We start from the raw sequence: 11906 nt of genomic DNA on the forward strand, positions 1-11906 counted from the left end.
ATACATAGTTTACTCAAGTTAACTGACTTCATTATTGTGTGCTACAATAAATTCATTTCAACAAATAAGATAAAAAGTAATTTAGAAAAAAAAAAAAATTAAAGGACACAAAGTAATTCAGAAATTCATTTTGAAAGTAATTCCTAATAAAACATACACAAAGTAATGAATGAGATTATACCTTAATACGGAAAGAGATTAAGCTAAAATCAATTCGATTTTATGTTTTTAAATCCCAAATTTATGCGGCTTAATACAAATTAAGAGAAAACAATTTTATTCTTTGCATCACTTTCATGATTTGAAGAAATTTTGGACTGAAGATGAAGAAGGGGAGGATAAATTAGGGTTTCTTTTATAGAAAAATAGATATAACCGTTAGGGGGGTTCAAACGGGTATTTAAAAGAAAGAGAAAAGAATTTAAAAAGACAAAAATGAATTTTTACGCGCTCAACATCGCTTGTTTACACGTGGGCTGTTAAGAGGTTGAAATAATCACTTTAAAGATGTTAAGGGGGTAAATAAATGAAAGTTAAGTTTAAGTGCTAAAGGAGACAAGTTCAGAGGAAAAAGATGTCTTTTCTCGAATTTATTATATATGATTAACGCACATTGCTTTGCCGCTTGACATAGCAAACGTTCACTTTTATAATACTAATAATAATAATAATATGACTATATTATATATGGGAATGATTATCTAGTTAGTCTTTGAAAAATAAGTTTTGCCAAATTTAAAAGACAAAATTTTCAGTGTAATTTTTATTTACTACTCGTAAAATTCAAGATCTTTTCGAGTGAAATGACACATCCAAATCCAACATTAAACTTCCAAATACTATTTTTTAACTTCAATTTCAAAATCTATTTTTTCATGTTTCAACCAAACATACGTCCGAACGTCCACTTAATTATTCTATAGATTGGAGGGTAGAAACCAAACCATCCACACTCAGTATATGCATACATGCTTCAAGTTTTTCTTTTTTCATTTCTATTGTAAAATTTTCATCGCCATAAATCACTTTTTATTTTTGTGCTTAATATTTATGTTCATAAATCTCGAACCCCTTTTAGTTGTTATTAAAACCATTCAAGATTTAATTGAAGTAAATTGCCAAAAGTACAAGAAGGATATCTTAAAATTACGAGTGAGGCTTGTGATCTGGAATTAAATTTAAGACTTATCAATATTCTACATTTTTGTGGTCATGTCGTGGTGTCTCAAAGCTTTACCTATCTCCTCACAACTTTTTTTTCCCACTTCAATCAAAACAAAATAGATTCAATGAATTTTCTGTTTTGTCTGACATAGGCAAGAGAACCAGATCATATTGGAGTTGATATTTTTTCTTCTATCTTTTTTTGTAGTGATGGCTATCTTTTGGCTTTGTTTGGTGAAAGGTAAAAATCAAGTTTGATAGGTTCTTATTGGTCACATTCTAAACGAATAGAGGATGTGATAAAAAGGCATAAAAAAAATTAATTAAAAGATCATTAATTTCCTTACAGGAAAGTGACATTGATTGTGATCATACATGTTATTTCACCAAACAGCGCTCTTTAAGTCTCTTAAACTATAATTACATTACACCAAATGAAGGATTAGGTTGACCTAATTAGTCTTTTTTTCAGGCTTACTCTACCTTTGTGGGCAAGATAAGGTGATTCAACTAACATGCCAATATAGGGTCTGTATTTCAAGTTACATATAGTATTTATTCTTTTACAAACAAGTACAAGTGCAAGGTGGATAATGTTGATAGACTAATTAAAATTGGCTTTATCTCCTAAATCCAAGAATTCCTATACCTACTTCCAGTTGTTAAACCAGATATTGTTTAATTAATTTATGTGTCACTGCATAATTTTCTTCTAGAACTTTAAAAGAGAGCATTAATTCTAAAGAGTAAATATAAGTTGGATCAAGAAAAAATTATAAAGAATACAATAGTTGGCGATGAGAAGAGAGTTGTTTTTAATTTTTATTTTTTTTCTTATTGAAAAAGAGCCTAGTTGGGATAAGGTAAAATTGTTTTCTCGTGACCTATAAATTATGAGTTCTAGTTGTGAAATACAATTCTAGCTACAATTGTTTGCATCAAAGTGAGTTGCCTATATAACACTTTCTTTGAGTGGGATCCTTCTTTGGACCATGCAAAAACACGGGATGCTACTGAAAAATCTTGAGGAAAAAAAATTATTAAGCAACAACAGATTTTTGGAAAAAGAAGGTGCCGCAATTGATAAAAATCATTCTTCCCTGCAAACTGAAGCAGAAACAACGTTACTTATTTAAATACTTATCTGAAATGGGGAAAATGAACGAAAAGAAACATGGTTATTTACACAGTTGGAGTCTATAATAATGTATCAATTATAATTGGTCCCAAGCGGCAAACACTATTAACCTAAAGTATTTGATGCATGTTTTGGTCACTGAAGGTCTAACAGGAATAACATCTTTCTAAGATGAAGATAAACCTGTGCATATAATACATGCACTAGTTTTTATGAAATTGCACCGAATATATTGTTTTTGATGATGATGCAAATTCATTTATTCACACAATTCACAGATCTTACAGACATATGCATATTACAGCCATATATATATCCATGTGATGACACAGTAAATATGGAGAATAACAAACAGTTCACCAGATGGACAGAAGTAAGTGGAAGTATTAATGTTCTTCTCTGTTTCAAATACAGGAGTCGAACTTTTATGTTCTTCCTTTCGCCTATTAATCTAAGATATGTTCCCAGCGTGTTACCTATCCTAACTTAAGAATTTACTTCCAAGAAATATATAGTTATGTATAATCCTGAATTTATAATTAATCAATCCTCTTGGAAATCTAAGATTAATGAACCAATTTTTGCTATCTAAAGTTACATTTCACGTGAAGGCTTTGCATTCGTAGTGCTTAATCTACTAAATAATTTACATTCAATGTAGTGTTTTTTTTTCTTCTACGATGTGTAGTTTTTATATTCTATATAGCTATAATAATAATAATAATAATAATAATAATAATAATAATAATGTAACGTAAAGGATCATGCAATAGCTGTGGAGGAGTATTTATTTAAGTTGTGAAAAAGTAAATAGTGGGAGTGGTAGTCCATTATTATTGAATTAGAAAGAATAAGAGGCGGGAAGAGAGAAGCTGGGTGCACGGAAATGAAAGAGAGAGAAAATAAAAGGGAAAGGCAATAAACAAAGGACGCGTGGGTTGTCGCCTTCCCCTTTTCCAATACAAAACTCACCTCTTCCCCCTTCCTTTTCCTTCAAACTCTCTTCTCTCCCATTTCTCTCTCTCCTCTTTCCCTCTCTACGTAATCCTTCCCTCTTCCTCCACCTACCCCCGCCGCACTCACTACTCAGGTATTACTCTCCCTTTCTCGTTATGCGCCGTAATTCATGAGAATCGACATACATATAAGAGAACGTTGAGTTTCTTTCATACTTATGTGAAAGGAGTATCAGGTTATACCACCATAAGTGTGTGGGTTTTATGTACGAACGCAAAAGCGTTGTTTTTGATTCAGCTAATTTATGGCATATTTACGAGAGGAATAAGTTTCAGAAAAGCTTTATATGACCTGTTTCAGAATCTCATCGTCTCTTTTTCTTCTTTTTTTTCTGCAGTTTGCATCTATTAACAGAAAGAGAAGCGACAAACCGTACAATTCGCGAGAATCATTCAAAAAATAGTTCATTCTGATGGCGTCATCTTCAACCGTCTCGAATCCCGATGCTAACTCCAATCGCTCGCGAGAATCCAAGCGTAAAAAGAGAAGAAAAATTGGAGATGCTGGTGAAATTGAGCCACTCACAAGCCTTGATCAATCAAGGTGGAGAACTGATAACGAGCAACAGATCTACTCTTCTAAGCTTCTCCAAGCTCTCCGTCATGTCCGCCGGAGTAATGACAATCCGTCTCCGGTTAATGCCGGACGCGCCGTCAGGGAGACCGCAGACAGAGTCCTCGCCGTGACAGCTAAAGGAAGGAGTCGTTGGAGTAGAGCGATTCTCAGTGGACGTCTCAGCCTCAGGCTTAGCCAGATTAACAAAAAGCATAAGAAAGCTAAGCTGAACAACGGCAATATTAAGTCGAAGAAACCGGCGGCGGCGAAGAAGAAGCGATTACCGGCTATACAGCGGAAAGTTCGGGTTCTCGGCCGTTTAGTTCCCGGTTGTCAGAAAGTGCCGTTTCCGAACCTTCTAGAAGAAACTACCGACTACATATCAGCTCTAGAGATGCAAATCCGAGCCATGACTTTTCTGACCGGCCTCCTCTCCGCCGGTGGAGCTGGAGCAGGATCAGTTGCCGCTCAACCCGATCGGCTCGGCTAAGTGGCTCGTTACATTACATTACATTACATTACATGTCCTTTTCTTTTTCTAATTCTTTTTTAATTTTTAAACCTTTTTGTTAATAATTGAGAGTTTTTATATTGGTGTATTTTATTGTATACAATGTGTCCCTTTTTACCTTTTCTTTCTTTCCTTGTCCACCTTTTTTTATTTATTTTCTTATTTCTTTTAATTTTTTACTATTCACATTTTGTTCCTCTTGATGTGCTGCTTTTGTATTAGCATTATATATTTATTTGTTTAATTAATTTATCATCAATTATTGGTTGATTAAGCGAACATGCCAGCTAAATTTGTCTAATCGAAAGGAAACTTGTTTGATTCCCCTTTAATTTATTCGTTAATGATTTATTTCATTAATAAAAAATTTAAGGTAGTGGATAGACTCGCCGATATTAGGTACTAACATTTGATGGTTATATCGTGCTGATTTTAATTAAGTTCGGAATGGAATTTGATTGAACTAAATTGGAAAAAAGAGCAGTCCGTTATGCGAGTGATATGTGGAAAGGTTGGATTAATCTATCGTATGCGGTTTTAATTTATTTTTATATTAGAAGTTGTGAAGTCTATTATATGCGATTTTAACTTCATTTTGTCAGGAACTGTTTCTATAAGTTGAATTTCTTTTATCTTATATTTTTATCAAAAATTATTTTTATGACTTAAATTTGTAATTACATGACAACAATTTTAGGAGTTGTCTATTGAAATATGAGATTTAAGTATTGACTAGAGAAAAAGGTGGTTAGTTAGATGTGATTAAAGGCGGGCGGGAGGAAGGGGGGTTGGGGGTTTAAGTGGCTAAGCAAACCCCACAACGCACATGAGGGAAAGCTGGCAAGTGGGGAGAATAGGCCAAAAGATGAGTCTACAAAGCAAGAGAGAGAGAGAGCCATCCTTCACGTGCTTGCATTTTCAAGCTGGTCTTTTCTTTTGCCCCCACCCACTATCTCAGCACCATGTGCCTTGCTAAAGCGTTGAAACTCCCACTATTGCTATTGCTATTGCTATTGCTATTGCTAATCTCTACCCCCTTCCCCTCGATAAAACCTTTATTTTCACTTGAAATCCCTTTGGAGTTTGACATGTCGTTTTAACAAGTGATATATGTCAAAAGAAATAAATTTCGGATCTATTTCAACTTTAAAAATTAGTTGAAGAAGGGAGAATTGTCCCAAATTGTACCAGCAGGTCACTAATTTTATATTTAATTATTTATTCTTCAGGTGTTTAGATATGAGTGTGTGAGATGGGTGTTGAAGAATTTTACATCTATGTGGATGAGTTGATGTCCTAATTATATGATTTAGGGCAATGTTCTTTCTCCATGAGTTAATTTTTGTAATTGAGTTAGTGCAAGATTTATTTCTTTAATATTACCTTTCATCTTTTATGATAAGACTCAACAAATACTATCCATTATTGGTGTAACAATAAAATCTTTTATAGATTTTTTTACGAAGACCTAACTTAACAGGTCTAAAGTGTTGGAGGAGGTTCGAAGGAGAAAAGGCATACAGTAATTACCTAGGAACTCAAGTCGGTTAATTCATAAGGGTCTGACCCTTGTTCGGCTGCCCTACTAGGGAAGGCAAGCGCCCACCAATTTCTTTCGTCTTTTTAATTGTATTTTCCGTAAATTAAAAAATGACATTTACCATATCTAAGAAATAATAATATATATTCAATGCAATTTCACAAATAGAATTTAGAAAATATATAATAGATGTAGATTTTATTTCTATATTTCATGAGATAAAAGATATTATTTCCAGTAGGCTCTCGCTCTCCACGTAATAAACATATTTTTTTCCTTTTAACACCACAAAGTAATGTATTGACTACTTTCTAAAACCTCAAGGGGCTCAATAATATTTCCAAAACCTCAAAGGGATTAGGTGAAATTATCCACTATGAATGCCGGCTTTAATAATTTGGAACTTTAGAAATTGTACCCCCTAACATGCATAGGGGGCGGAGCTTAGGTGTTGAATTGGCCCTAAAATTCCCTTTATAAAGGACATGACTAGGACATATTAAGAGCAAATTTGGTAAGACGACAAATAGAAATAGTGCTACAACAATAAGATAAGATTAGATACACATGCCACCATATATAACTTCTTCAATTCTCTTTACCCTCACCAATATGTTTAATTTCACTCACCTCATTCATGATTGAAGAATCTAGGAAGATATACTATACATTTATGACATTAAAAAGGGTCATAATGCAGTAAGAAAGTGGAGTAAATTGATAAATATATCCCCCAGAAATGTGTTGAATTGATATCTCCTTATTCACCATTGAAATCTTCCACCTACTTATAGCATCTACAAATTAAAACTATAAATTTATGCTACATTTATGTTTGATTGGGTACTATATCTCAACCTTCACCTTTTAGTATATCTATAGATGGAATGATTCAGAATGAATTTTGTCTCCCTAACAAGTAGTTACTAGTTACTACCAAAACTACTTTTAACATAAATATAAATCGACAACAGTTAGTACTCACTACTCCATTCATTTTAATTTGCTTTTCTTTTTAATTCTCTTCTAAATGTCTTTTTTTTTTTTTGCCAACTCTTTCATTTAAAATTTTCACATGACATATTTAATATTAAATTGAAAAGTATTTTGATATATTTTATATATTTTTAGTTTTAAGATCACAAGATGTATTCTTTAATTTTTTAAATTTCATATCAAATTAAAATCACACAAATAAATTAAAAAGGAAGAGCATGTAGTATGCAATTAAAGGAAATTATCTGCAAATTTACTTAAACAAAATCCTCATTGGGGAAACTAAAACCTCATCCTCCCTTTTGCCGTATTACATTATCTAAATATCCTCCCATATATGCTAGTGGAATTGAAGCAAATATTTGAAGATTAACTGAAAATCATCATATACACGTGCAATATTTATGAATTTTCTAGAAACCATATATTATATAGGCCTGAGAATCAGTTAGAAATTTTCATCTAAACTGGTTTGATTTTTTTCGAAGTTGTTTCTTGCTAGTGATTAGACTTCTCAAAAACCATAAATCTTTAATGGTAGACACTAAGTTAATTGTCATTATCATTATCCTTCATGATTAGGTTCTTGAATTGGAATTATAACAAATTATGTGGTCTAAGAATTTTGTGTATTGATTGTCATTATCATTATCCATCAAGATTTTTATATGTACAAAATGCACAGATTAAACAAGAACCGTGTTATTTTAGTTAAATATGTTCCACAAGATTATACATTAATTGCATTACTGCACACATCTTGCTGGAGAAAGCAAATTAAATACTTTAGAGCTTCTTTATAAATTCCATTATAACTATGTGTTTCAACACCAAACTTTAGTGTGTAAACAACGTTTTACTTCAAATAACTCTCTTCTTTTGAAATTTCCAGTTATTTATTTTGAGATATTGCTTCACCAAAATCAACTATTTATTCTTTTATCTGTTAAATCTCAGATAATATCTTCCTTATGATAAATCAATACCGGAGACCATTAACCACATTTTCTTTTTGTACATCTATGAGAAATATAATAATGTAAATCAGTAAAGGTGGCGAGGATCATAAACATATTAAGTTCATGTTCTAATCTTTTAATCTAATCCTTGACCTCATATCATACAAATATGTTATATCATATCTTATAATATCTCTCTCTGCAATACTTTTTATAATTTAATTATATATAGAGAAAGATATATATATATATATATATATACACACACAGTAGTTTTTCATGTTGGGTCGTGTAGGTCTTCAAGCTTAGCTAACAAACATAATATCTTTGCCTTTTCCACCAATTCAGCAATATATCCAAAACTACAATTTCACATGCTACCATGTGACTTCAACTAATAAGACACCCATTTATATACATTTCTTCCTTTTTTGGGTCCAGTAGGCCACCTTCTTTGTGTTTTCCACCTTTGTAGTTTTAAGTTAATTTGAACCCCTCTCTCCTTTCTTTTCTTCCCCCTTTTTAAGCTTGTTTACTTTGACTAATCACATGGTTATTGGGAAGAAAAAAGAAAATAAGACAAGAAATGGGTGGAGATAAATTAACTACTGAAAAATAAGCATATTTCCAATGAAATCCCTCAAAAATGTACTCGTTACGTTGAAAATTATTTCTAACGAGATGGAATTTTCCATGAAAATGTCTGTAAAAAAAAAAGTGTTTTTTTTCTAGTATATAATACAGTTTATCAGAAACTATTAACCCTTGAGAAATGTAAAACCCATTAAAATGCCAAAAGCTTGTTGAAGATCGGATCATAAGATGTTTATATATAGTTCTAAGCAGCAAAGAATGGGAAGTTATACAAGTTGAGATTGGGATGGAGGGAGTTATGTCAAACATATGATTATGTGTTCAATTGAAATAAGTAGTAATTTGAATGTTTAAATGGAACTTGCTGATAAATTTAAGGCTAAATCCATCGAAAACCTCTCAAATTTGTCTTTAAAATTCACTTAAGCTTCTAAACTAAGGCTTGTACCCGTCAATCCCTAAACCCCCCTCCCCCCTTCGAATTTGTTCCAATTGAGCATTTTTTTCTCAATCAGCTAACGGCTTAAGTATGTATAATAAACACGCTATGACGTGAAAAAAATAGCCAATTAAAAAAAAATACGTGGTATTTTTTTTTAATATCTGATTTTGCCCCTTTCCTATTTAATACTAATAATTCTTTAATTAAAAAAAAAGGAAAAAATCACCCTTCCACGCAGTTGTCTTCTTCACAAACCCCCCCCCCCCCCCCTTCGTCTTCACACCCCCCCCTCCCCCGTCGTCTTCACACACACACATTGATTTTGTAAAAAAAAGAAAGATTTTTTTTTCACATCTTTGATATTGTTAATAATGATGAAGAATTATTTTTCACATATTTGATGTTGTTAACAATGGTGAAGAATTTTTTTTTCACATCTTTGATGTTGTTGACAATGGTGAAGAATGATTACTCATTTTGTAATTAATGGAGTTTCTCTATTCTTTGATTTTGTCGTGAGAAAATGATCTATTACCCCACAACCTTTAGTCGAAATCTCAACTACACACTCAACCTTTAAAGGTGACCTATTACCACCACACCCCCTAAACTTATTTTTACCGAATTTATTACCCTCAGTTGCTGACCTGTCACTGGACGTGACTACACCCGCCCATGGGCGCGTCAATTGACCCCATTTCACTTTAAATTCTTTATTTTCTGATTGTCACGTCATTATTTTTAATAATATAATAAATATTTTAATCATTAATTTTCTTGGTGAATTCTAATTGTCAAGTCATGTCTTTTTTTTCTCTTTTTCAAAATAAAAATTCAAGAACTCATTAATGTAGTTCCTTATCTTCCTCATTAATAGATTTCTCCGAAACCAAGAAATTCTTTTGCTCCGAAACCAAGAAATACTTGAACTAAGGAAACAATAAGATTTCTCCGATTAATGAATTCTTGAATGAAGAAGTTGGGGAACTCCGATTCAAAAAACTTGAAAAAATTTAAGAACTTCGATTTTCTCTCTTTTTGCTCAAGATCGCCATTAATGGCCAGCTCAAAGCTTCAAATTTTCACTGTCATATATAATTTTCAACATAACCCACGTATAATTTTCAACCCATTTCTCCGATTTTCTCTATTTTTGCTCAAGATCCGCTATTAATGGCGAGTTCAAAACTTTGAATTTCCACAATGAGGAAGAATTCGCCATTAATGGCGATCTTGAGCAAAAAGAGATGAAATTGGGTTGAAGAACTTCATTAATCCGTCATTCAAGAACTTCATTAACCCGTCATTCAAGAACTTCATTAATCCGCCATTTTTTTTCCAAGAATTCTATTTTTGACCCAAGAAAATGAAATTGGTTGAAGAAGAAAATGGAGCAAAATGAAAAATGGGAAAGAAAAAGGAAATAATAAAGATAAATAATTAATTTTTTTAGAGTAAAAAAAAAATGACGTGACAATGACGTGGCAGTGCGTGTATTACATCACATTCCAAATGACTGGTTGTCAGTTTTCGAGGGGGAAGGGGTAAAAATTCTACTTTAAAATAGTTCAGGGGATAATAATTCTACTTTAAAATAGTTCGGGAGGGTAATAAGTCACCTTTAAAGGTTGAGTGTGTAGTTAGGATTTGGGGTAAAGGTTGGGGGGACTTTTGATCATTTTCTCTTTTGTCTTTAATGAAGTTTCTCTATTCTTTGGTGGATTTTGGTTTGAAGCTTTTCTTTAAATTGTTGAGCTCTATATTTCTGAGAAACAAATGCAAAAAAAATTAATATAACTGATATTCTCTCTGTTAATTGTCAACAATGGGATAAAATGGATTGATTCTCTGTTAATCTTCTTCTCCATTTTCAATTGATTTAGTGGATAGTATAATTCCATCTTCTTCTCCAATTAATGCTACCAAAAGGGGGTTGAAGTCGATGAAAATGGGGGTATGGGGAGGGTGGAGGGTTGAAGATGATGAGGAGGGGTACGGGAAAGGTGGGGGGTTGAAGACGGTGGTGGTGGGTGGTGGTGAAGAAGACAATGACTTGAGTTGGGGTTTTTTTTTTAATTAAAATATTAGAATAATTAAAAATTATATTAATAAAATAATTTAAATATAAGTTTTAAATAAAAAAATGTAAAATATTATTTATTTTACTATTTACGCACTCAAGGAGAGTGTAACACACTCTCATTACCAAATCAACATTTTGTGCCTGATAGGTACCAATTTTAGCACTTGAGGTGTCTAATAGGTACAAGCCTTAGTTTAAGGGTGTAAGTGAATTTTAGAGACAAGTTTGAGGGGGTGTCGAAGGGTTTGGCCTAAATTTAAAGAGATGAGGTATCTGTATGCATTAAATTAAGCCTGGTGTGTAGGAAAGGTCAAACCCATCGATAGCTTCTCAAACTTGTTCCTAAAATTCACTTAGGCCCCTAAACTAAGACTTGTACCTATCAGGCCCTTAAACCCCCCGAATTTGATCCAATCAGGCCTTTTTTGCTTATGTGGCATTCTGCGTGTTATCCACTCACTAGGAGCGCGTAAGGCACGCTTTTCTGAATACTTATCCAATAGAAAGGTGCCAAGTGGCATTGAGGCTCCAAAAAATATTAATTGAAAAATTTATATTTAAATTAATTTATTAATATAATTTTTAATTTCTTAATCTTTTTTTTTAAAACACCCCACCATCCACGGTGTCATCTTCTTCACAACACCCTACTCTCTATGTCTTCAACCCCAACCCACCTCACGTCTTCATCATCTTCAACCCCACCCCACCCCCGCGTCTTTACATGAACAATTTCTTTTTAATCCACCATAATTATTTCAATTTTTTGAACAATTCCAACAAAAAATTCACTTTTTTTTTCTTCCACTAGTATCACAATTTCTTGAAAAATTATAATAAACATCACTTTTTTTTCATTCCTTGTAATTTTTTGCAATAAAGATCACTTTTTTCTCCTTTAATATCA

At 32.5% G+C, this 11906-nt stretch overlaps 1 protein-coding gene across 2 annotated transcripts; it reads left to right on the forward strand.

The window, feature by feature from the left end:
- The first annotated feature begins 3039 nt into the window (after positions 1-3039).
- On the forward strand, positions 3040-4582 carry LOC107839718 (transcription factor bHLH149). Of its 2 annotated transcripts, none has more exons than XM_016683330.2 (2): positions 3040-3392; positions 3657-4582. In XM_016683330.2, the coding sequence occupies exon 2, from the start codon at positions 3732-3734 to the stop codon at positions 4362-4364; it is 633 nt and encodes a 210-aa protein (XP_016538816.2). In that variant the 5' UTR covers positions 3040-3392; positions 3657-3731; the 3' UTR covers positions 4365-4582. The 2 variants fall into 2 exon arrangements, with proteins under 2 accessions (XP_016538816.2, XP_047250718.1); XM_047394762.1 differs by having other exon boundaries at positions 3128-3452.
- The last annotated feature ends 7324 nt before the right edge of the window (positions 4583-11906 follow it).

This window comes from Capsicum annuum, chromosome 8 (genome assembly GCF_002878395.1).
Source record: "Capsicum annuum cultivar UCD-10X-F1 chromosome 8, UCD10Xv1.1, whole genome shotgun sequence".
NCBI classification, from domain to species: Eukaryota; Viridiplantae; Streptophyta; class Magnoliopsida; order Solanales; family Solanaceae; genus Capsicum; species Capsicum annuum.